The sequence below is a fragment of the Chironomus tepperi genome, unplaced genomic scaffold, assembly GCF_022539635.2.
Source record: "Chironomus tepperi strain 1889 unplaced genomic scaffold, CSIRO-AGI_Ctep_v1 contig_58, whole genome shotgun sequence".
In the NCBI taxonomy this organism is placed as follows: domain Eukaryota; kingdom Metazoa; phylum Arthropoda; class Insecta; order Diptera; family Chironomidae; genus Chironomus; species Chironomus tepperi.
The window spans coordinates 460303-487199 of record NW_027226180.1 but is presented as its reverse complement, the minus strand read 5'-3'; the positions used below and the strand labels follow the sequence as shown (position 1 = coordinate 487199).

The window sequence follows — 26897 nt, the reverse complement described above, 5'->3', positions numbered from 1 at the left end:
GAAGATTGTCGAAGAAGACCGAAAAAGACTGAAGAAAACCGAAGATCACTGAAGAAGACCCGAAGCCCGAAAACCGAAGATACCAAAGACCAATAAGACAGAATATCAAAGACACGAAAGAAACAGAAGGCCGAAGAAATTAGAAATTACCAAATATGGTATTACCGTGATTTTTACCACTGCCATGACACACAAGCTATCCTCTCTGAGTAAAATTCAGCAAGCTCTCTGTCAATATTTATCTTATTTACCATTGTATTTTGTTTAATAAAAGATTTATTACGTCTGTGTGCTTATGCTTCACATATGTCAATACAACCAAAAATTGTCATTCAACAATAAAAAGCGTGAGTTGTTCAGGCTGTTCAGTTCGCGTTGATCTTTCAGACTAGTCACATATTTTGTCAAAAATGGATGCATTAAATTTTGCTAAGGAAGTTCCAACATGGCTCAACCAAGAGCTGTTCGACAAAGCAATTCGCAGCTACCAATCCGATCCACAAGCCAAAGTCACCAGCTTCGACATCAAGGCAGCAACAAAACCAGGTGAAAATTTCGCAAGTGCTGTGTTCCGTGCAGCCATAAAATTCACATCAAAATACTCAAAAGATGAGAAGGAAATGTCGGTGATCATCAAGACACAGCCAGTTAATGTGGATCTACCTGGAATGGATCACATGCGGGACACGACATTATTTGAGACTGAAATTGCAGTTTATACGAAGGTGCTGGATAAGATTCAGGAACTGATCACTTCCGTTGGATATAACGACATCATGTGCCCTAAGTAAGTTGATTATTGATTCACATCAGGGAAATTCTGACATTTATGCTCAAAGTTTGTCTTATCAAATACGCCTTATCATCTCTAAGTACGCAAGATATTGTCAAGCTGCGATAATAATGCGATGACTTGAAACTACAATGCGTCATTGTGATTAACAAAACATATTTTGTATGAAATTTTGAAGTGCTTTTTAAAATCACAGACTGTAGTTTGTAGTTCTGTGTCACAAGACACAATAGACACAAGAGACACAAGAGGCACTCAAGAGACACAAGTTACACAAGACGACATAAGAGACATAAAAAAGGCACAAGAAACACAAGAGACATAAGAGACACATGACGTCATAAGAGATACAAGACGACATAAGAGATACAAGAGTCACAAAAGACACAAGAGACACAAGAGACACAAGAGACACAAGAGACACAAGAGACACAAGAAACACAATAGACACAAGAAACAATAGAGATACATGACACATGTCACATGACACAAGCGACATGACATCGACAACAAGACACAAGATTACTAATTTTATCAAATTCTTCCAGATTGATCTACGAGACCATGACACCAAAGCCAGTCATAATACTTGAAGATGTCAGCAGCAATGGATTTGACACAATGATCCACACAATGCACGAAGACTTTGAAGTCTCTAAGATGATCGTCAAACGATTAGCTAAGCATCATGCAGCTGGATTCTACTTACAGGATGAAAATGTATGTTTTGATGCTTAGATACCCAAAATTCTATGACTTAGCATGTCTTTACAGAAAATCGACGCAACACCCTTCGACACATGCATCTTCAAGTTCGAAAATATGGTTGAGATGATGTTTGCGGACAGCTTTGAATTATTGACTGAAGAGATGTCCAAATGGGGTGGATATGAGCGATACATTGAAGCCATTCAGAAGTTCAAGACATGCTTCTTGGAGAAGGCATTGAAGACTTACTCACCTAATACAGGTCCTGGTGCCTTTAATGTCCTGAATCATGGTGACTTTCATTATAAGAACATGCTGTATAAGATGAATAAGGATGATGGAAAGGTTGAGGATATATTGATGGTAAGGACATGGGGAGGTCAGGCTTGGGGTGACTGTGACATGTTGTCAGACCCTGGGACACCTACTGTGACTTGACACTAAGTTGAGGCACCATGGGACACCAACTGTGACTTGGACCCAGTCTGGCAACTCTGACTTGATGTGCCAGAGTCTGGCAACATGTCAGAGCCTCACCAGCCCTGGATCAATTCACAAAACTCCAATTTCCATTCCAGCTTGACTTCCAAATTTGCGTCTATGCATCACCAGCAATTGACTTGACTTACACCCTCCATAACTTCGTGTCTGACGAGAACCGCTACACCCGGTATGATGAACTACTTGCAACTTATCACGAACAATTTGTTGAAGCCCTAAAAAGGTTCGGTTACCTCAAGCAGCCACCATCATTGCTTGATCTTCAAGTTGAGATGCTTAAAAATGGAAATTTACAGGCACAAAATGGACTTTTTATGTTTCCGTTCCTTATTTTTGATATGAGTACTTTAACACCGGAAGATTTTACTGGTGGATCTACGACATTTAAGACTAGAGCTTATCAGAATGAGAGATTTAAGAAAGTGCTACAAGATGACTTGCCGAGGTTCTTGAATAAGGGATTTTTGGGGAATTAGAGAGTTGACTTTGGGGATTGATGTGGGAAAATTGGAATTTTGGACTTAAATTTAAATGTTTTTTAATAAAAAATTAAATTTTGAAAATTAAAATTGAGTCATTTTGTATTTTATTGATGAGTAGCATAAGTGGCATGACTCTGGGCTCATAACATCGTGGTTCTGGGTCAGAGTCAAGTTGAACCAAGGATAAAGTCAAGTTGACCTCAGGACACCGTCAAGTTGACACTTTTGCAGAGTCAAGTTGAACACAGAGCAGAGTCAAGTCAAACCTAGACCAAAGTAAAGTCATTCACGGGGCAAAATAAGTCCCCCTCCCCCAGAGCAGTGTCAAGTCGAACTCAAAGGCAAAGTCAAGTCGACTCCCAAGGCAGAGTCAAGTTGACTTCAAGGCAGAGTCAAGTTGACTTCAAGGCAGTGTCAATTCGAACTCAATGGTAGAGTCAAGTTGTTCCCGAAGCAGAATCAAGTCAAACTTAGGCCAGAGTCAAGTCAACCCTGAAGCTCAGTCAAGTTGACCCTAAATTAGAGTCAAGTCGACTCTGGTGCAGTGTAGAGTCTACCCCAGGACAGAGTCAAGTTGACTTCAAGGCAGAGTCAAGTTGACTTCTGGACAGAATCAAGTCGACCCCGGAGTAGTCAGTGCCCTATGATTGGCAGGATACTTGACACAATTCTTAATAAAACCAACAATTTTCTGCAGATCATCATCATTCTAATAATCAGCCACATGCAGCACCATCACATTTCTTGCAAATCATCACACAAAATTTATATAAAAAAAAATTCATTTTTCGTCACACGCAGACCCAAAAATTTTAATGAAATCATCAAACTGACCTTCAAAAAAATTGAATCTATTTTTATGAAAATTATTTTGTATACAAAACCAGTCATTAACATCATCTAATTCAGCCGGTTAACTGTATCATCATCGCATATGTCTCGCGCATCGCCGGTTCTCTCAATTTACTCAGTTCCTCTCAAAAAAATGAGAAATAAAAGTAAATTTTGAGAACTTTTCAGCTCAGTGTATTTTGAGCTGTTGCATTTGTGGCTGTTCCTGAATAATTTCGCAAATTATGGACGCAGTTGACTTTACCAAAGAAATTCCATCATGGCTTAATCAGGACCTGTTTGACAAAGCAATTCAAAACTACGAAGCCGATCCACAAGCCAAGGTCAACAGCTTCGAATTAGTGCCGGCACTCCAGCCAGGTCAAAATATGGCAAGTGCCGTGTTCCGTGCAGCCATAAAATTTACATCAAAATATTCAAAAGATGTCAAGGAACTGTCGGTTATTGTCAAGACACAGCCAGTGACTGTCGATTTACCAATTATGGCACATTTAAAGGATACGACATTATTTGAGACTGAAATTGGAGTCTATACAAATATTTTAGGGCGTGTCCAAGAGCTGATTACGTCTGTTGGATATAAGGATGTTATGGGACCAAAGTAAGTGCAGTTCTGACTACACATTATAGTCATATCAGCAAAAATCTTTATCAGTTCCGCATGGGGACATATTGTGTAATCTGTGACGCATGCACGGCTTTAATTGCTTATCATATGCTTCTCTGATTGTAGATTAATTTATCAAACAATGACTCCAAAACCAGTCATAATACTTGAGGATGTTTCTGTCAATGGATTTGATACTGTGATTATGAAAATTCATGAAGATTTTGAGCTATCGAAGTTGATTGTTAAGTATTTGGCTAAATTTCATGCTGCATCGTTTTATCTTCAGGATGAGCAGGTAAAGTATGATTGATATGATCAATTTTGATTGGCTATTGAGGGTATGAGTCAATATTTCCGGATTGTCCATGGTTTGAGCATATATGGACATATTGCGGCTTGATGGGACAGTCTTAAGTTGACTGGATTCTTTGATGCATTTCCCCAATGCAGGATCCAATTAAGGAATCATACTTCAGCCTTTTCTACCCAATATCCAGTATAAGTCGGTCAATTGATTCAGAATTCATCACCAGACCGACTTGACTCAGTCTTAATTCTGAATTTAGTTTGAATTCGGACAAGGACACTCGTACAAGCAAGTCTGACTCACATCGACTCAAGGCTGAATTTTTAATCGATTAACAGACTTGTGTTAATTGCGAAAAACCATCTGTTTTGCGTCTATTCTGTCCAGAAGACAAATAACGCAGAAATAACCAAAAATTCTGCCTCAGACAGACTCTTGCCTCTGGTTTAAGTAGAATCTCATCAAATCTGGGTTGGAGTTAAGGTTACTATTGATTGGTGCCGGATATTTGATAATTTTTATGTTGTGTGCCTTCAGAGGTGTCTATTCCCATCTCACATGGTGTAACACTTTCTGGGAGATAAGAATTGGCAGCTCTGAAGTCTCGCGAGATTGAAGTAACCGAAAATCTGATTGTAGACCAGCGTAACACTGGACCTACACAAGATTCCATGTGATTCAGCTTTAGGCTAGAGTCGAGTATGTCGGAATTGGAATTTTTGGCCATTTCTACGCAAAAATGAATATCTCACAAGCATATGAGGTTTCCCAACTAACCGAATGACCATGACCATTTAAATCAACTCCGGCACCCTGCCGTAGTCACATCGATCGAATGCCGTCTTTCGGGCCTTAACAATTGTCTTAATATTTGTCTTAACATTCCCAGAAAATCGACGCATCATACTTCAATTCAACAATCTTCCAATTCAGTGACATGGCAAAATTAATCAGCATGAGTTCATATGAATATCTTACAACAGTTATGCCTGAATGGGATGGATTTGAGAAACTCGTTGAACCAGTCAAGCACTTTAAGGATGTCTTTTTGGAGAAGAACATGAAGACATACACACCAAATTCCGGACCTGGAGCATGGAATGTCTTAAATCATGGTGACTTCCTGATGAAGAACTTGATGTACAAGATGAGGAAGGAAGGTGAAGGTTTTGAGGATTTTATGATGGTAAATGATAGTCCTTGTCCTTTATATGCTAAAAAAGCCCCTAAAAATCACTTCCTTTCCAGCTCGACTTCCAAATCTGCACATACGCATCCCCAGCCATCGACCTCATCTACACTCTCTACAATTTCGTCTCAGACGAGGATCGCATTGCACGCTACGACGAGTTCCTCTACACATACCACGAACAGTATGTTGAAGCTCTCAAGAAGTTCGGTTACCTCAAGCAGCCACCATCATTGCTTGATCTTCAAGTTGAGATGATGAAAAATGGAAATTTCCAGGCACATTATGTCTTGATGCCATATGCATTCTTGATCTTTGATATGACGTCATTGACACTTGAGGATATGGCAGATGGAATGAAAGGAATGGCTATTAAAGTTTATAATAATGAGAGATTTAGGAAAACAGCTAAGAAGGAATTGGATTATTATTTGATGAAGGGGTATTTGGGGAATTGAGGTGGTGAGGAAGTGAAGTAATATGTGTAATAAGTGGAATTTAATGATGAATAAATGGATGAATTGTGAAAGAAAATGAACAAAAATGAGTTATGGGGCTGTTCACTCATTATTTGATTCGATACCCTCAACTGCTAAGCCATCTTGTCCCTTCGATCTCTGTTGTAACCTTCCAATTGCCTTGTTTCCTTCCCCCTCTCCTGTCTCCTTCTTATTGGCTTGTCCCCTTCCCTTTAACTGTCCCCCCCCCACTTCATTGTCTCCTTCCCTCTCTAATGTCCTCTTCCTCCTTCCTTGTCCTCTCCTTGGCCTCCTCCTTTGTCTCCTCCTTTGTCTCCTCCTTTGTCTCCTCCTTTGTCTCCTCCTTTGTCTCATCCCCTGCCTAGTCATTCCCCCTTAGTTCGAAAAGAGAATCGCCAAAATGAGGAAAGCAAAGAAAAGAGGTTGGGTTAGGATCTTAAAGAATCCTTTACTTCTTCTCCTTAATATCCCCTCTTCCATTGCAGCAGTGACTCAGCTTATATTCAATGTTTACCTGTTTACCATGAGAATAATATTTATTTATATTCCAGTCATGCTTTTATCTTCACAGCTTAATAAAACCTATAATAATCATCATCATCATCATCATTGTAATTATCATCAACGTTTTCGTTTTTTGAGATATTTATATTCACTCCAACACACATGAACGCACAACATTCTGAGAAAATCAGACCGAAAAAAACATTTCATTTTGCAGTTTAGTTGGTGTTTTTCCTCAATTTTTAGTCAAAATAATTCTTAATTCCAATTCCAATGGATGCATATCACTGGGGTAAAACAATATCTCCATGGCTAGACCAAGACCTATTTGACAAAGCAATCCAAAGCTATGTGTCCGATCCAAAAGCAAAAGTCACCAGCTTCGACATCAAGGCAGCAACCAAACCAGGTGAAAATTTCGCAAGTGCTGTGTATCGTGCAGCCATAAAATTTACATCAAAATACTCAAAAGATGAGAAGGAAATGTCGGTGATTATCAAGACACAACCAGTTAATGTGGATTTGCCGGATATGGAGATTTTGCAAGATACAACCTTGTATGATACAGAGATTGCGGCTTATACAGAGGTGTTGGTGAAGATTCAGGAGCTGGTTAGTGGTGCTGGATATGAGGATGTCATGTGTCCCAAGTGAGTAATTTGTGGTAGGTGTTGATGTGTTTTGGATGAGATTTAGAAGCTGAAGTCTAAATCAGAATAGAATAAAGTCGATTAGTCGATCGAAAATCCAGTCACAAGCCGACATAACTCGGAAATGGATCCGGATTTGGATTAAATCTAGGTCCAAGAAAGCGTGAATCTGACTAATGTAATTTTAATCCAGAGAGTCACATCTAGAAACCTTCAGAGACACACTGACCTGTTGCTGAATTATGGACCGATTTAATCGCCTCATACATTATACATTGCAGGTTAATCTACTACACAATGACACCAAAGCCAGTCATAATGCTTGAAGATGTCAAAGTTAATGGATTCGATACAATGATTCCATCAATTCATGAAGACTTTGAAATATCCAAGATGATTGTGAAGAGATTAGCAAAATTTCATGCTGCTGGATATTATCTACAAGATGAGAAGGTGAGTAATTTGGTATTTTGAGGTTTTGTCCCTAACAAAACCCTTCATTCCAGAAAATCGATGCCACAACCTTCGACTCCTGCATCTTCAAATTAGGCAAAAATTCCGAAAAAATGTTTGGCGATGGATATGAAGCTCTGCTAAGTACCATGTCTAGCTGGGATGGATTTGAAAAATACCTAAAACCGATTGAGAAGTTCAAGGAAGTCGCTCTAAAAAAGGCACTAAAAACTTACTTACCTAGTTCTAGTCCAAATGCAATTAATGTCCTGAATCATGGAGACTTCCATTTTAAGAACATGCTGTATAAAATTAGTAAGGACGATGGAAAGATTGAAGATTTTATGATGGTAGGTGATTGGATGTCAGGTCTGACTCTGACTTGATGTCGGATTTATTTCAGATCTGGTATCATGCCTGAGTCACGCCTGCCCTATATCAATTCACAAAACTCGAATTTTCATTCCAGCTTGACTTCCAAATTTGCGTCTATGGATCTCCAGCTATAGACCTCATCTACACTCTCTACAATTTTGTATCTGATGAAGATCGCATCACTCGATATGATGAATTCCTCTACATTTACCATGAACAATTCATCGAAGCCCTCACAAAGTTCGGTTACCTCAAGCAGCCACCATCGCTGCTTGATCTTCAAGTTGAAATGATGAAAAATGGACATTTGCGTGTCCACAATGGATTGCTGTTGTATCCATTCATAATATTTGATTTAAGTACATTAATACCTGAGGATATGGCAGGTGGAATGAAGGATCTGAGATGCAAAATATTCAGGAATGAAAGATACAAGAGGGTTATTAGGAATGAGCTGGAAATGTTCTTGCATAAAGGATATTTGACGGATAATAAGACTGACTTAACACAATTCTGAGTAGAGCTGCAAAACAGGCGCCTGTGACAGGCAATGACCGTACAATTTCTTGATAATTTGTAAGGTTTTGTAAGGAAAAACCATACAAATTATCATGAATTTGTACGTTTTTTGCCTGTCATAGATGACTGTTTGGGAACTCTGATCCTGAATAGCACAACTAGTCAAGCATCAAGTAGGCGTCAACCCTAACAGGCAAAGAGAAAGCTTTCATGGTACAGAAATACCACTTACTTACTTACTCTGCTGGTCGTACAGATCAACTGTCATCCATGACCTCCCACAGGAGTCGCCGGAAACTGGCTCTATCGCTGCCTTTCACTTGCCAATTTAGGATCAATTTAGAACGACCCCTTTGATACCTAAAACCACGGTCTCTTTGCCTGTAAGGCATCAAGTCAGATCCACGCCAGCCTGATGTACATCATCCAATTTGTGCTATTCAGCAATGATCCATACAGACTCATATACACATGCAAAATATTCGCTCAAAAAATTTTACAAATAATAAAGAATCTCTCGTGAGAATTTTTGAAAGGTTCATTAGCCTGTGTTGTGATGTCATTTTTGTTGACATTTTGCTTTGTTTTCCTATTTTATTTTTCGGTTAATTGTGCAGGTTTTCATCAGAATCTAGAATTTACAGTACTTAAATGGATCTGAATTATAGAGATTTCCAGTTAATTAAGGAATTAGGGAATAAATGCTGTATGACATTGATGAATTAGTTTGAAAAATGAAAAGTTAATGACTTTTTTGTCAATGAATATTTGAAGTTGATGGACTTGAATAGCAGGAGTTGGTAATCGATTTGGAGTCTAGCATCAAGCGGAGACCAAGGAGTGATAGTTATGGCATTGTAGCACATTCAGATGAACAGCAGATTAATCAATCCAAAATTGATATTTATTCCCTGGTGATCCATCTTGTCTGGGTCAGGATTCATTCAAAATTCAACTCCATGCTAAAGTCACACCGAACTGATACACCGATTTTTGGATCTTCTAATCTATTTGTCCCCTAGCACACTAGTACAGGCTAGTACTCTACTTTATTAATACAGAAAGAACTCTTACTTCTTTGGCTGAGGCGCACGGGGTCCATTGCCGCGTTTAAAGAATGTCTGTAGACAGCTCTATCTTTCGACACATCCAATCCAAGACATTTTCGGACAGAAGGAATATTACGGTAACTAAAAGCGATCTCTTTGGCTGTTAGGGATCCTATTTGGAATACATTAAAGTAACAATTTTGGAACCTGTTTTTTGAATAAACCAGAAAATCAGAGCTTGAAGACGACTCTAATTCCATATGGGATCAAGTACACTGTTCCATACAAAATCCGAGTTAACTTCTATCTCTGCTGACAATACACTGAACATTCGGCTCGTGCGACTCTTTTGTTTCGGTCTCATTCCTCTCAAAACAGACAAATACAATCATAAATCCATTTTCTCACAATCTTGTACTAAAAAAGTGGTCAATAAATAAATTTATTATCAACTACTAAATCAGCCTCAGTCCGCGTTTATATTCAAGTGCGATCAGTCGAGTGCAAGTTGAGCATCAAAACACAATGGATTCCTTCGATTTTTCAAAGCAGATCCCTCTATGGTTAGATCAAGAGCTTTTCGACACAGCAATTCAAACCTACATTTCCGATCCACAAGCAAAAGTCACCAGCTTCGACATCAAAGCAGCAACAAAGCCAGGTGAAAATTTCGCAAGTGCTGTGTATCGTGCAGCAATAAAATTTACATCGAAATTCTCAAAAGATGAGAAGGAAATGTCGGTGATCATCAAGACACAGCCAGTCAATGTGGATCTACCTAATATGGCGCATATGAAGGATACAACCTTCTTTGAGACAGAAATGGCAGTTTATGGAAATATTTTGTGGAAAATTCAGGAGTTGATTACATCTGTTGGATATGAGGATGTTATGTGTCCTAAGTAAGTGGATTGGTTAGATGTTGCATGTCTAATGTTGATAAGTATGCGCTTGGGTGGCTCAAAGTGTAAATTTTGACGGATTTTTGGAACCAAGGTTGAGAGCAAGATCCGAGATTGAGACCGAGACTGCATGGGGATTCTAGGAAGTCTTGGTCTTGACAAATCCTCAAGATCGAGACCTGGAAGTCTTCCAATTAGCACAAAATTGCATAATCAATCAAAGATCCTTAACGGAAGTCTGTCAATTGATCCGAAATTCGGCAACAGGTTGAGTGACAGGTTCTGATTCCCCCAAAGTCACCTCTGAGCCATGGTACATTCTCAGGTGTCCTAGGGTTCATGCAAAGATGGGGTTCATTCCATAGCAGAAGTCTGTTAATCTATCCAGTGACTCTCGCAGAGTCATGCCCGTCAATTGCCGGATTCCGGATCAATTACCCAACTTACCCTAAAGATTGAGCCCACATCCATGCATTTACCCCAATACCCCCCACAGACTGCCCCACTTCCCCCATTAATTGCAACTCATTCCTTCCTCCTTATCAACCTTCTTATCTCTCCATTAATTGAGTCTTATGCCAATAATCAATCAAGTAGCCAGCTCATACTCATCAAGTCACACGATCACTTAAAGTACTGTGCTTGTGCTGAATATAAATGTCTTTTCTATATCTAAATCTCTGATTATTAATTTATTTTCATTGAATTGCCATAAATGGAAGTTAATTCTGTTATTTTTAGATTAATATACCAAACAATGACTCCAAAGCCAATCATAATACTCGAGGATGTATCTATTAATGGATTTGACACACCGATTAGGTCTTTACATGATGATTTTGAGATTACAAAGATGATTGTGAGGAGATTGGCAAAGTTTCATGCGGCTAGCTTTTATCTGCAGGATGAACAGGTATTGTATGAAAGGAATAGGGAGGGGATGTGGGTTGAGTAGGGGAAGTGAGGAGATAGATGAGGGGAGGGGAGAGGGCTGAGGGTAGGGATTGAGGTTAGGGATTGCGGGTAGGGATTGTGGGAAGGGATTGCGAGTAGGGACTGAAGTTAGGGATTGAGGTTAGGGATTGCGGGTAGGGTAAAGGGACGGGTGAGGGGTTAAGCTCACTCAAGTCAGTGTTGAGACATAATCGTCATTAATTTGTTCCTTGTTGACTTGTTCCTTTAATATACCCCAACCCCCTACCTGGTACTCCTCAACCAGTGTTGGACTAGATCCAGAGTTGGATCACCTGAAATACCTAAATGTGATACTTTTCAGTAAAAAACAGTAAATTTTCTTAATTATCTTCAACATTTATTAATCTTTATTTCCTAATTCTTACATTATTATTCCCTAACTCAAACTTAAATCTATTTCCAACTTCCGGGTGCAACGCGGATAGCACTATTTAATTCCAACTTCCGGGTGCAACACGGATAGTACTTTTTACTTATTACTTCGTTAAACAAACTTAATCTTATAAAAAAAATCTAATAATTCCCAAGTATCCTTGCAAATTAAGATGGCATTGAGTGTGTCGTCATCGACCAGTGTCCTCAAGTGCGGCAAGACGCGTGCAAATCCACTGAACTCCGTATCATCCCAGTACGGTAAGAATGCAGATCCGCACACAACTGTAGATGCTGTGTAAATTTTCGGTTCCTTATTGCGTCTTTGGGACCAAAATTTGAGTGGACATACAGGAACTGATCCTGTTAATCTTGGTTCTGTTAAGAAATTTCGGATCCTGCTGCGGATTAAAGGATATGGTCCTCTCCATCCACCACCAAGTCTCTCATTCAGTTCCTCAGTCTCTGAATCCTCTTGTGACTTTTGCGGAACTCCATTGATGAGCTCATCAACAAATTCCAGGTGCTGAATTCCTCGTTCGAGCAGTGCTGGTCCAAAGAAGTCATCTGGATTGTTGGTCCAATTGATCCGTGGATCCAACACAAGTGCAGCAACAAAGCTGTCACTTTCGAAGAACTTCTGCTTCCGTTGATTTAATGACTCGAGTAGTTTCGCCTTCAACTGCCTACGTCCTTCCGGTACTCTTGTAATTTCCATTTCCATCCTCTCCCATCTGATGTAGAAGTCATTGATAGTAAGCCATGGTTTCCCAAAGTCCCTCATTGCCATCTTAACCGGTGTAAATACTCGATAGTATTCATCAATAAACTTCCAGGTTTTCTCACTAAGTGCGAATTTGGGATAGGCAACTGCGATCTCCTTAAGCTTACTTTTGTTCTTGTGAAGGCTGCTGATCATCGGGAATCGGCTGTCGATGATTGTTTCCATTTCTGCACTTATTCCGGGAATTCTTTTACTGATGAGCAGTCCCTTGTACTTTGGTCTACGCAATTGTGTCACGACCGTCCGAATCTCATCGATTGTTGGCTCGAAATCCTTGACGGCATCGTTGACTGCCTGTTTACATGCGTAGATACCGATGTCCATTCTGGGACACAATGTTGAATCCTCGCCGATGATGTCTGCAAGGTTTGGTTGATCCTGAAGTGGTGCTGTTGCTGGATGTTGTTCCTCGACTTCCTGTCCTGACAGTTCCTGACACAGTGTAATTAATGCTTTCGCAGCAGGTGATTTTTCAGTTGATGTGCTGGACATGCAAGCTCGTAGGTCAGTTCCTGCTGTGTAGATGTCACTGAAAGTTAGTCCAACTCTAGCAAGCAGCTGTTCCAATTGGGCTCTTTCACTTTGTCCTGGACGAGGTGCGATGAATCCAATCATACGGTTGACAACCACATGCTTTGCTGCTGTTACTGCATAGCGTAGGTAGACTGCGTAGACATTGTAGGCTGTTGAGTATAGCTGCAAGGATGGATACTTGCCTTTTACTTCCTCTGCTATCTCGTTGTAGATTCCAGTTGGTCCCATTGCGGCATGGACGAGGAACTCCTTGATCTTTGCTGGGCTGAATGGTATGTTGTGGGCTGCTAACTCTCGGTGGATGACCAGCACATCCAGGTATCCTTCTAAGGATTTTCTACCCAATAGCAAGTCCCTCAAGAATTTCTGGATTGTTGAGTTGATGTCGCTGTATGGTGGTTGTTCCTTGAGATGAATCACTGCCTGTACGGTGTTTTGTTCTGGCATGTCCGGGTCTGGTATGATGTCAAATTGTAAATCGAAGATCAAGTCCTCGTTCTCGATGTTTAATTGTCTGTCCATTTTAAAATTTTGGTTATTAACTGACTGAATATTGTAACTTAATTGAATATTCTGAATTAATTGAAGATTGTATGGAAATTGACCTGATTTTATATGGAGTTATCAGGTAGTTGGTACTCAAAAGTTATTTAATGTTTGGTTCGAATCTCAAAAATAGTTTGTTGAATTTTTGGTACCTTATTATTAGTTTTGGATGTTATTGTATTGGTAAATGAATGGAATCTCAGGTGAGACTCTTAATTTTTGGACTGATTCTGAGTGAAATTATAGTAAAGAATGTCATATGGGGAAAGTTCGGAAGCTACTTAACCGTTAGTAGGGTTATTATGAAATTATGTAGCGCCAACTAAGGGAGGCCATGTATCTAGGGTCGATTCAAGGCTAAAGAGGTATGTTAGTGGGTATGGAGGGGTTTAACGATATTGATATGGAGTCCTAGCTCATGATTTTGATACAAAAGGGCTACCTTAGGAGGCCTTTGGGTATCTAACATCCCTTACCTCTTTAAAGACTCTCCTAACATCCAACATTCTCTTTTCTTCCAGAAAATAGACGCAACACCCTTCAATCACAGCCTCTTTAAATTTGATCCAATTGCAAAGTCATTTTTCGGTGAAGGATATAAAACTTTATTAACAGTCATGTCGAAATGGAATGGATTTGAGAGATATATTGAGCCAATTAGACAACTAAGTGAGACTTATCGTGAAAAAGGTTTGAAGTCGTACTCACCGAATACAGGACCTGGAGCATGGAATGTGCTAAATCATGGTGATTTTCATTTGAAGAATATGCTGTATAAGATGGATAAGGATAGTGGAAAGGTTGAGGATGTCATGATGGTGAGTATTGATGCCTCAACCTTAAGATCTTGTTAAAAATGAACTAATTCATTCCAGTATGACTTCCAAATCTGCGTCTATGCATCACCAGCCGTTGACTTAACATACATGCTGTTTAACTTTACATCTGATGAGAATCGCTACAATCGGTATGATGAACTGCTTGCAACTTATCACGAACAATTTGTTGAAGCTCTCAAGAGGTTCGGTTACCTCAAGCAGCCACCAACATTACTTGATCTTCAAGTTGAGATGATGAAAAATGGAAATTTACAGGCACAAAATGGACTACTTATGTATGCATTTCTAATATTTGATATGAGTACTGTAAAAATGGAAGATTTGAAGGATAAGACAGCATTAAAAAGGATGACATTTGAGAATGAGAGATATAAGAAGGTGATTAAGGAGGAATTGGAAGTATTCTTGTTTAGGGGATATTTGGGGAATTAAATTGTAAATAACTGACAAAAATAAAGGTAAAAATTCCAAAAATACCAAATAGTAAATTTTCTTGGTATCACCAAATTGTCGCGACACTCAAGTTGTTTAACACTGTGCCACGAAGCGCAGGTTGTTCTCCATTGTATTGCAGCATACACGTTGCTCGTCACTGTGTCATGTCACACAAGTTGCCACTGTGTCGTATCTTGAAGCTTGTCTATTACTGTGTCGCACCACACAGTATGTTATCCATTATGTTGAACCACACAAGTTGCTTTTCACTGTGTTGTATTACAAAGGTTGCTCGGTCTTGTGTCGTGTCTTACAGGTTGTCTACCACAGGTTGTTTACCACTGTGTGGTATCACATAGGTTGTCCGTCACTGTGTTGCTTACAAGTTGCTCGTCACTGCTTCACACCACAAAGCTTATCCATCATTGTGTCGTGTCACATAAGTTTTCCACCACTGCATCAACTATTCTAACACATTCACAGTTTCTCTCTCTCTCTAATAATTGATAGCAAATTGATATGAGAGTCTAATTTTTCTCTCAGTCTGTTGTGCTCATTCCACGTGTTCGCACTTCTTTTCATATTTTTCAATCAATTAATTTCGCAATTCCTGAATGACTGCACTCGACTTCTCTTCATCGATCCCATCGTGGCTCAACCAAGACCTCTTTGACAAAGCCATTCAAAGCTATGTGTCAGATCCACAAGCCAAAGTCCACAGCTTTGACATCAAACCAGCAACAAATCCAGGTGAAAATTTTGCAAGTGCTGTGTTTCGCGCTGTTGTGAAATTCACATCAAAATACTCAAAAGATGAGAAGGAAATGTCGGTGATTATCAAGACACAGCCAGTCAATGCTGATCTGCCTGGAATGGAGCATTTGAAGGATACGACGTTGTATGAGACAGAAATTGCAGCTTATACGAAGGTGTTGGTGAAGATACAAGAGTTGGTCAAAGGAGCTGGTTATGATGACTTTTTGTGTCCTGAGTAAGTTGGATATAAGTGAACAGAGTGGCATGACTCTTGGATTTTGCTAGATTGGGACAGAATCAAGCTCCAAGTCAGAGTCATGCCGTCCAGGTTCCATATTTTGAATCAATTTACCAACCTGTCTCATTTTAAAATTCAAATCACTTCCAAAACCCCTTCAAAATCCACCAAAAGCAGCTATCAAGTGCTAGTTCTGTGTGCCTTATCATCAACAACCTTGAACATTACTGATAATGAACATAATAACGATAATAAATTGTGTACTTTTTCTACTTTTTAGATTTATTTATCAGACAATGACACCAAAGCCAGTAATCGTGCTACAAGATGTCAAGGCCAGTGAATATGATACATTAATTACAATACCACATGATGATTTTGAAATTTCTAAGATGATTTTTAAGAGATTGGCTAAGATTCATGCTGCTGGATATTATTTAGAGGATGAGAAGGTATGTGTGGGGCAGGTGTGGGTAACCTGGGTGTCATGGCACCAAATGGCATCTCTAACGGGTTCCGACTCCAGCGGATTCCAACTTTTACGAATTCCGACTCCAACGGGTTCCGACTTCAATGTGACCCGACTTAATTGGAGCCGGAATACACGGAATCTGTTGTAACCGGACTTTGGAGTCCATTTGGAGTCAATTAGAGTTCTTCCTATAAAATACAACCTAAAATAGCCACTAACATCCTATTTCAATTCCAGAAAATCGACGCAGCCACCTTCGACACATCCATATACAAAATGGACAGCATAGCTGCATTATTTGATGCAAATTTTGATAGATTCCTTAGCAACATCTCCGAATTGGAAGGATATGAAGAGTTCATTGATCCAATTAAGAACTTCCGAACTGTTTTTGCTGAAAAATGTCGAAAATCTTATGAGCCAAGCACTGGAGCTGGTGCCTTTAATGTTCTGAATCATGGAGACTTTCATCTTAAGAATGTGCTGTATAAAGTTGGCAAGGATGATGGAAGGATTGAGGATTTTGTTGCGGTAAGTTGGTTATTGAGGGTAATTAAGGGTTTGACTGCTCTAGAGGAGTATCCAGAGAAGGGGAGGGGTAGCTAGGGGTCAAACCCTACCCTATATCAGGGTTAAATGGCGAGCTACAACAAATGACCGATATTAAGTCGATTATAATCATATTCAGAGGTTGATGTCGACTTCTGACGCTAATGAGAGGAAAGGGGAAGTGTACCCCCTGGCAGATACACATAGGATCCTTCTGTACTCTCCAAACCCTAAAATAATCCCACCAACATTCAAAATAATCCAATAAAATCCTCCAAATTTTCATTTTAGCTCGACTACCAAGTCTGCGTCTATGGATCACCAGCAATAGACTTTGCATATGTCTTCTACAATTTCGTGTCCGACGAGAACCGCTTCAACCGCTACGATGAACTTCTCTTCATTTACCATGCACAATTCACCGAAGCTCTCACAAAGTTCGGTTACCTTAAGCAGCCACCATCATTGCTCGATCTACAGGTTGAGATACTTAAGAATGGACATTTACAGGCTATGAATTTCATGCACATGTTCCCAATGTCAATTATGGATTTGAATGACTTTAAGGGTGATGAAATGGAACCTGGATTTAGTGGAATTATGAAAATGGCTTACAAGAATGAAAATTATAAGAAAATTTTGAAGAAAAATTTAAAAAGATTTTTGAATAATGGATTTTTTGGGTGAATATTTAGGGGGAAAGTGGGTTTGGATAGGAAAATGTAAGGGAATGTTAGAGAATATTAGGGAATATTAGGGAATATTAGGGAGTTTCGTAACGCTTAATGGAAGGATGGAGTTACAATTTTATTGCGAGGTATGAATTTTAAGGGTCATGAACGTTCCATTAGGCTTCCACGAAATCGGGAAATTGACTGGAATTTGCGGAAATTTCAGTGAATTTCCATGAATCATGCTGGACCGAACCAATCCCAAAGTTCCTAAAATTTGACAAATTTGTGACCTTACTGCCATTTTTAAATACTTTTGTACATAAAGTCTATTTTTATTATTTTTCTAAAGTTAATATACATTTACATCATATTATAAGCTGAAAATATTAAATAAATGGTACAAATGATTTTTAATATAATTTTGTACAATTTTACATAATTTTAGTGATTTAGGGCATTGAGAAGTGATCAATATAGTGTCAAGTGGTCAATACTGTATCGTAGGGTCATTCAGACATTATAGAAAGTTGTAGACAGGCATGAACCCGAGTGGTACGTCAATTACGTGCTAAAGTGTATCTATTGGCGGTCATTAAGCTCTACCACATGAATCCGGAAGACACACAGCATTAAAATGACCGAAAATTCATCTTCAGACTGACTTGACACTGGCCTCAGCCCAAATTCGATAAAATTTCAGCTTCAGGCTAGAGAAAAGTCATCCTGAATCTAGATTGAGTCATTTGAGTGCAGATTCAATGAAATCCGGACTCAGGTCAGAGTTAAGTCAACTTGAAGTCGGATATCGCCGATTTCTACGTCATGTGCTTTCCAGGTTGTCTAATCAGACATTCTAAACCTTTCATGATACCCGAAAGACCCAAAAGACCCACACCTTGACCACATCAACCCTACTCAATTCTGCACAATTCCCTCACCTTTTTCTGAAACTCACCAATCTTCCTTGTCCTCTCATTTGAGTCCTTTGCATAAAATACTTCCCTAATTTTACATTTTGTCTTCACCGAACCCAGTTCAATCCTCTTTAATTTCGCAAATTTCGTAAAGTCAACCTTGACATTCCTCAAATTATCAAAATGCATCTCAATTTCCTTTAAATTAATATTAAAACGTAAAACTCCAGCCTCAACAACCTCAATTGGATTATAATTGAGCAATAAAATCTCCAATTTTGGCATCGTCACCAGCAAATCATTGTGTAACTGATGTATCTTATTCCACTGTATATCCAATGACTTTAAATTCATTAAATCATAGAATGTGTCATAAGGTATGTCCTCAATTTGTGTATTACGCAGCACAAGTCGCTCTAAATCTGTCATATTTGCAAAATTTGCACGTCTTATTGTTTTAAGGAAGTGCTGTCGCATGATGCTGAGTGACTTGAGACGTTGTCCGGGATTCTTTTGTATTTGACGTCCAATTCCCATTGGCATAAGTTGCGGAAATGCAAATTCATTATAAACAAATGCCAAATTAATTGATAAATTTTGATAATTTCCAATTCCAATAATTAGTGTCACTTCCGTTATGTCACTTTCGCCAATTTCCTCAACAAATTCACATTGCATATTTTGTGTATATTTTGTCACGTTATAGTGAGTCCGACGCTCTCCTGACATTGAAATGCATTTCATTGATATGTTCTTGAAATCACCATAGGCGCTGCATGATGATATAATGGATATAATGATAAGCACAATTGACTTCATTTTGTGATGATTTGTGATAAACAACTGAGTATCATGTTGGATTTTTGAGAGAAAATTGGATGTGATTTTTTTAAATTAATCAAATTGCTTTTAATGAAAGTATTGTGAGGAATTTTGTAGATTTAAATTACGTGAGATGGAAGCACTGAGGCTGTGTGTACAGTGAATACAGGGATTAGGTACTCAAGTTTTGACTTCCATGTGGAACTGAGATGGTCATTTCTCAGCCAGATCCACTTGGAAGCCAACAATTCTTAGCAGTTCCACCTGGAAGTCAACATTACATAGCAGTTCCACCTGGAAGTCAACAATTCTTAGCTGGATCCACTAGAAATTCAACATTACACAGCAGTTCCACCTGGAAGTCATCAATTTCTAGCTGGATCAACTAAAACGTCAACAACGACTACTAATTTTCACCTGAAAGTCAAGACATTGCATCAGTTCCAGATCAGCACAAAGCAGTTCCACCTGGAAGTCCTCATTACATAACCTAACCTCTATTAACGTTAAGGACATGACTGATTTGATCTAATCAATTTTCCGTCACATAATAACGACGAATCATCAAGTAAGTCATAATAGACATCGTACATGACATTCATCAAATGGAACTGACATGACATGATATGCTACACAAAATAGATAATCACTGACTGACTTTTTATGAGCTACTACTTTATTACTGATGGATATTTTACGTGTAATTATTAATAATGTCTTTGTTGATGAACAAAAAAAAGTTTTTTCGACGTGTCGTGCAGAAAATGACACAAAAAAGTTAAATTAAATGTACAGCAAAGTGGAACTAAAAAATGGGTGGAGTTGATGTGGTTGTTGCATTTTGTTTTTATTGATAATTATTTTAATTTGTTGAAATGGAATTAAATAATTTGTAAGTGGCGTGGAAATTATGAGAGAGTGGAGCAGGGGGGGAGCATGAATCCATGAATATGAACACTGAATGATTGTTGAGGATTGTCTGAATATTACGTGAATATCAGACGAACTGCTATACAATGTCCAGGTGGAACAGCAATGTAATGCTGACTTCCAGGTGGAACTGCTATGTGTTAAACTGAAACTGCCGCAGTGGAACTGCAATCTGGTCTTGACTTCCAGGTAGAACTGCTAAGTGATGGTGACTTCCAAGTGAATCTAGCTGAGATTTGTTGACTTCCAGGTGGAGTTGCTGTGTGCTAAACTGAAACTGCTGTAAAGGAACTGCTATTTGGCCCTGGCTTCCTGGTGAAAATGCCATATAATGCTGACTTCGAGGAGAAACAGTCAATTAATAGATTCAAAATCCTAGACCAAGTTGCCGTGACTCTGATTTGATGCCAGACTCGATTTAGCACCATGCCAGAGTCACGCTGATCTGGTTCCGGATTTTGAACTGATCAATCGACTTGTGCTTGTTCAGAATCAACTCAAATTCCGATAAATCAGCTCAAAATCATCCAAGAAAGTCAATTAAACAAAACAATGCAAAACTCAAATTCCCAGAAGCTATACCTAGCGTAGCAAAGAAGGAGGTGGGGTTGATTAGACTCCTAAACCGCTATTCCTACCTCCAACAACCCAACAAATTAATAATAAAATTTCTAATTTTCTAAAGTGCCACACAAATACTCAAAAATTCCAACATTGCTGTTGGACTGACTGTTGGACGAGAAATGAATGTGAAAAAATTAATGTTTTGGGTAATTATGAATGACGAGGATATCAACAAGCTGAATATTGTCATTATTAATGAGTTGGCAATTAATAACCATGTGATTTTGATGAGCTCTTGTTGATTAGATGTGGTTGGATGGGCTATGGGGATTGAAGAGGATAGAGTGGAGGGGGTGATGAAGTATTGGACATGATTCGAGGATATTGAAGCTACTTTTTGTCAATTTGAATCAAAATAAGGCAAAATTAGCTAAAAATTGAGCAAAATTGACCAAAAATTGAGCAAAATTGATGAAAAATGGACCAAAATTTGAACAACATGCAATAGGCTTCAAAAGAAGGAAGCAAGGGGTTGTACCCTTCCAAAATCTGGATTCTGGTGAGGCCCCCTCTGGATCTGAGAACGGCAAAAGCCTGTAAAATTGCCATCAAACCTCCAAAACCTTCATTTACTTCCAAATCCCTTAAATTCCTAGTCTAAATTCAACTGATCCTCAATCCATGCCACCCAATGCATACCACAGGACCTCCTCTACCCCTCCTCATGTCCCAATTCTCATCATCACATCCTCAACAGCCTCAACAAATCATCTCTAAATTTATTACACAACAAAAATTAATTTTGAACATATTTTCATTATGAATTTCAATTGTAATGCAATAGGCACAACATGATGCAAATCGGACAACGAAGTCGAGGACGGAAAGAATGTCCCAAATGTTGTCTATTTTCTTGTATGATAAGTTTCTGAAGGGGTTGATGAGGATTTCGTTGTGTAAGGGATTGGAAGGGGATTGGATGTGTGAGTTGGGAGGGTTTGGTTGTGTTGGTGAGGTTTGTGGATGTGTTGGTGAATTTAAGGTTGTGTTGGTGTGGATTTTATGAATATTTGTAGGTGAATTGAGGGTTGTTGAGGGTCGGTAATGCAGGAAGGAAAAGCTGTCGGTTTATTAAGGATTCTTTTGATCAATTTGACTGTGTTGGTGGATTTACTAACACAATCAAACATTTTATACTCACACAAGTGCATTTTCCAACACAAATAATCAAAAATTTCCCAAACAAACCCAACATCGCCAATCAAAATTGACTGAAAATCATCCCTAAAAATTACATTCGAGTTTTGGTATTTTTGTGACTGTTTTTTGAGGATTTTAGAGAAAATATTTGAAAATAAAGCAGGAAAAAATATTTTTTGGAAAATTTATTAAAATTGTTGGGTTTTTTGCAGCGGGGAGCGCAAAAATGCGGAAGTGAAAAAAATAAAACGAAAAATTTCCCACAAAGATTAAATGTGAATAAAAATTGTAAAGTAAGGGAACCTGTTGAGTTTGGTTGGAAATTAAAATTGTAGGAAAATTATGGGAAATTTTTGAATTTTTCGAAATTAAAAAATTCGAAGTTTTTAAAAATGAAGAAATTTAAAATTTTTAGAATTAAAAAATGAAAATTTTTAAGATTTTAAAAACTAAAATTTAAATTTTTCAAATAAAATTTGATTTTTAAATTAATTTTTTTCAATTTTTAACAAATTTTTAAACTTTTTATAAGTTGGAAATTTTAAAATTGGCAATTTTTCATTAAAAAATTGAAAAACTTGAAAATTGAAGAATTGTAAAATTAAAAAAATTAAAATTTTACTTTTTTGAATTTGAAAAATATTAAAACTTGGAATTTGAATCCAAAAAGTTAGGAAATTCCAAGTTTTTAATATTTTTAAACTGATAAAATTGAAATATTCAAAATTTAAATTATGTAATTCTAAAATATAAAAAAATACAAATTTTAATTTTTAAAAATTTAAAAAAATTGAAAAGGTTAAAAAATTGCTAATTTTAAATTATACAATTGAAAAAATTCAAATTTTCAACATTTTTTAAATTTAAAATATTTAAAAATTAATAAAATTTATTGAAAAATTGTTTAAAAATTTATAAATAAACTTTAAAAAGTTGAAATTTATTTAAGAATCTTCAAATTTTTCAATTTTATTTCAAATTTCTTTCAATTCTAAAAATACAAATTTTCATAAATTTCCCAACACAAAATCAAATTTCCCCCAAAAATCCTCCAAAAAAACATCAATTTTCCCCCCAACTTTTCCTCTTATTTTTCCAACTTTTTTTCATCATCATCCACGGATGTTATCACTGACCAATCAGCATCATTTATCATTCAGCGCACACTCGAATTTTGCAGCAAAATTTCTTTAAGTTTTTTTCTGTTTTCTTTTTCTTATTTTTGTGTGCCAAAAAAAAAGGCAAAACTTTTTTTTATTCATCCAATGACCAAGCTGTTGATAAGAGACCTGGAAAAAGTCACTCTGTGGTGAGGAAAATGATTGGAGAATTTTGAGTAAAAATAAAAGGTTTGAAGAATGTGAAGATGAAAATTAATTTTGGCTGTTTTTGTGGATTTTGAGAAAGATTTTGGATATGCTGTAAAAAATTGTTGGAAAAGTGAAAATTCAGGGAAATGTTTGAACTTTTTAATTCTATTTTTCAATTTTTAAGAATAAATTGTCAAAAATTCTTGATTTTATCAATTTTTGAGCATAATTACGTTAAATTAAGTGCAACTTATTCTCGTTCTAGCAGTTTTAACTCTATTTGACTCAATAATCAAGATACTTAATATCCCAGACAAACCCAGAACTATGTTCAGATAGCACAATTTCACACAAGTTCAGCAGACTCAATCCGTCTTAGCATTTGAATATTTTTTTTGAAACGAGTCAATTTTGCGTCGGCAATTTTGTAATCCAAAAAGGTTGCATCTGATTTAGTGTTTCATTTTCTTGCCATAAATCTATGAATAATGACATTAAAATCCAAGAATTTACTCAGAATTTGAGTTCAAATGAGTCAATAATTTAGTCAAAAATTAAGATATTTTTTGACAAAACAGTCATTTGGACTCTGACTTTTAGCTATGGTACGATTTATAAGGATATTTCTGAATCAGTTTCTAGAGTAATGTAACTTAATCTTAGATAGCACACAAAGTAGAGGTGACGTGAAATCAGTAACCTTACCAGCATGATTGGTCCCAGCTCAGGGTCATTCGGTCAGGAATCGAATTTTAACCAATTTTTACTCATTGTTCCTTCTAGAAATATTGTGCAATAAACTCAATATTGAGTTACTTTTGTCTCAAATAATGAATTTGAAACTTAAAATAGCCAAATGGAAATATTTACTTAATCAATATATCTAAAGTCACCCTCCACAAATCTTAAATACACACCAAATTAAAATCTGATTCTTCACATCGATGATGACCATCTATCACCCACCAACCATCTACCAACTTCCCATCAACCCATCATTCCCCAAATAAATAAAACAATATTTTAAACTTCCCATCAAACGCAGTTAAAATATCCCAAAAAATATATATGCCCCTCGAGACAAATAAATTCATCAATTTCAACTTTTTATTATCGTTTCAACTACTCGGTCATCGGACATGGTCGAACCAAATTTTATGCCTCTACATGACATCCATTTAAGGCACAACTCACGACAAAAATTAATCGATTCTTTAATCCACACATGGAATTGGAAAAATTGATTTTTTTTGGTCTTCAGCTATCGTAAATCCAATCGCGTTATCATTTCAACTTGGATGTGCTGCTTTTTTTTCAATTTTTTGGAGTTAATCGACGAGGGAAATTTTTTTTTGTTTCCCGAAATGAAAATTGACATGGCATTCAATTGAAAGGCAATCAACTGTAAATTGCTCGATGACATGCAATGAATGTCCTGCATGCTGATTTTTTTTATTATGCTGTGTGTTGTTTACTGTTGAACTGTTGGTGGATGTAGAGGAGAACTGTTATGGATGTAAAAGGGAGTTTGGGGGAGATTGAGTGGATTTTTGAGAGTTTTTTTGGATTTTAAACTGTTGAATAATGTAGGATTAATATTCAGAATTTTTAAAGGAATCTGTTGGAATTGCTAAAAATTTTGACATTATTGGCACAGATGCCATTGAGTTAGGGAACATCCGGAAGTTACGTCAAACTAAAAACAGCATTTTTGACCCTCAAACAGTACTGGAAATCGGCAATTCATAGTAAGTTTCTGTCCCTGCCTTTCCATTGTCAACTGATGTCTTCTGCTGTCCATCATCAAGTTCTGTCTCCGGCGGCTTGCGTCTAATTGCAACCATTGTCTCTAACGACCGGCGTCCATCAGTAGCTGTTGTTTTCGACACTGGCCGGCATTGAGATATTAATTCTTCCTCCTCTCTCCTCATCTTAACGCTTTGTATCAAAATCATGGACCAAATTGTGTACTTTATAAGAAAATGTGGAAATTACTCTGAGCTGTGAGGGACAGAGACAAGTTGAGACGAACTGCGAGGGCCTGAGGATTAAGATGAACTGAGACGAATTGAGATGGACTGGGAGAATCAGGGATCTTGTTTCATTCTGATTCTGAAACACCAAGCCATCGTCATGCAGGTCTTGGTGTTCGATGGGAGGTGGACAACTCAGGTGACAAAGTCAGGTCAATTTTGTCAATTTTGTCAATTTTGTCAATTTTGTCAATTTTGTCAATTTTGTCAATTTTGTCAATTTTGTCAATTTTGTCAATTTTGTCAATTTTGTCAATTTTGTCAATTTTGTCAATTTTGTCAATTTTGTCAATTTTGTCAATTTTGTCAATTTTGTCAATTTTGTCAATTTTGTCAATTTTGTCAATGGTCATCTGGGTTGCCCACCCCCCGTCTAGCACCAAGCTGGTGTGACCATGCTCTTCCAATGCCGGATTGTGGATCTATCAACCGACTTGTGCTCAATTTAATGAAAAACTTTAGCTAAATTTCCAGTTTTATTCCATAATTGAATGAATTTAGATGGACAATATCCATATTTTCATTATATTCTCTATCTTCAGCTACCCCATTCCCTCCATCCCCACCTCAACAACACCAAACCACACTCAAAATTCAAAACATCCTTCCCAAATCCATCCAACATTCCCAATTTTTCATTTCCCACACACAAAATAAACTTCATTAAAATAATCTAAATGTCACCTCATTTTTCAATCTTTTAAGCAACTTCCCCAAAAAACCTCAACTTTTACTTCTTATCTCATTAAATTTTGTGGCCTTTTTTCTGACCTTTTTCTCGACTTTGCATCATTTATATTCATTTCATTTCATTATCTCCAAATCTAAGTTTGACCCCTATCACATTTCACATTCCATTTCCATATCCATATTCACATCACAATTTAAATTTGTGAAAATACTCTTAACTGAGATTATCATTGAATATTTTGGCTTTTTGTTTTGGAATTAGGATGAGGTTTGAGGGGTGGGGGAGATGGAATGTTTGAGGATTTTGTCTGGATTTTGAAAGGTTTTGGGGGGAGGTAAGTGATGGAAATTTGTCTGAATTGCTCTAAATTTTGATAAAAAATTAGACTGAAGTTCGTTGATTAATTTCGTAATTCTGGAGTGTGACTCCGAAATTGCAGACCTTCATCCTTAATCAAACTATAAGGTACAGCCCAAAACTACAGGCCGTGTGTATCTAAAATGCAGGAAATCCAAGCCTTCGGTCTATGACTGAACTCTGAGCAGCGATCTACCTACACTTTCACCTTCACTTGATGCCAGGTCATATCTTAAAGGATACAATAGGTGTAGATGTGGCTTTAAACCAAGAAACCGACTCCAGAATAACCAAAACATGCCTAAATTGCACAAGTCAATCAATGAATCCAAAATTCGACACCAAGTCGTCAGGACTCTGACTTGGTGCGAGTTTCTCTAACTTGAATTCGGATTTGAATAGAACACTTCATCAAGTAAGACTCTTGCTTACTTACTTATTTTGCTGGTCGTACAGATCAACTGTGATCCATGGCCTTCCTTAGATGTCACTATAACTGGTTCTATTGCCGGCTTCCGCTTGCCAATTG

General features: G+C 37.5%; 4 protein-coding genes across 4 annotated transcripts; all 4 read left to right on the top strand.

Moving 5' to 3' along the window:
* The first annotated feature begins 355 nt into the window (after positions 1 to 355).
* LOC139100372 (uncharacterized) lies at positions 356 to 8963 on the top strand. The gene is made up of 8 exons (XM_070652989.1): positions 356 to 787; positions 1342 to 1513; positions 1568 to 1864; positions 2080 to 2466; positions 6687 to 7075; positions 7357 to 7528; positions 7582 to 7878; positions 7998 to 8963. The coding sequence occupies exons 1-8, from the start codon at positions 411 to 413 to the stop codon at positions 8418 to 8420; spliced, it is 2514 nt and encodes an 837-aa protein (XP_070509090.1). The 5' UTR covers positions 356 to 410; the 3' UTR covers positions 8421 to 8963.
* On the top strand, positions 3505 to 5989 carry LOC139100079 (uncharacterized). The gene is made up of 4 exons (XM_070652673.1): positions 3505 to 3937; positions 4070 to 4241; positions 5143 to 5439; positions 5502 to 5989. Exons 1-4 carry the CDS (start codon positions 3561 to 3563, stop codon positions 5898 to 5900), a joined length of 1245 nt encoding a protein of 414 aa, XP_070508774.1. The 5' UTR covers positions 3505 to 3560; the 3' UTR covers positions 5901 to 5989.
* A 988-nt stretch (positions 8964 to 9951) lies between the features above and the next one.
* Positions 9952 to 14875, top strand: LOC139100215 (uncharacterized). Its single transcript, XM_070652824.1, has 4 exons — positions 9952 to 10373; positions 11115 to 11286; positions 14106 to 14402; positions 14460 to 14875. The coding sequence occupies exons 1-4, from the start codon at positions 9997 to 9999 to the stop codon at positions 14853 to 14855; spliced, it is 1242 nt and encodes a 413-aa protein (XP_070508925.1). The 5' UTR covers positions 9952 to 9996; the 3' UTR covers positions 14856 to 14875.
* Positions 14876 to 15415: 540 nt separating this feature from the next.
* LOC139100145 (uncharacterized) lies at positions 15416 to 17942 on the top strand. The gene is made up of 4 exons (XM_070652749.1): positions 15416 to 15849; positions 16133 to 16304; positions 16562 to 16855; positions 17165 to 17942. The coding sequence occupies exons 1-4, from the start codon at positions 15473 to 15475 to the stop codon at positions 17558 to 17560; spliced, it is 1239 nt and encodes a 412-aa protein (XP_070508850.1). The 5' UTR covers positions 15416 to 15472; the 3' UTR covers positions 17561 to 17942.
* The last annotated feature ends 8955 nt before the right edge of the window (positions 17943 to 26897 follow it).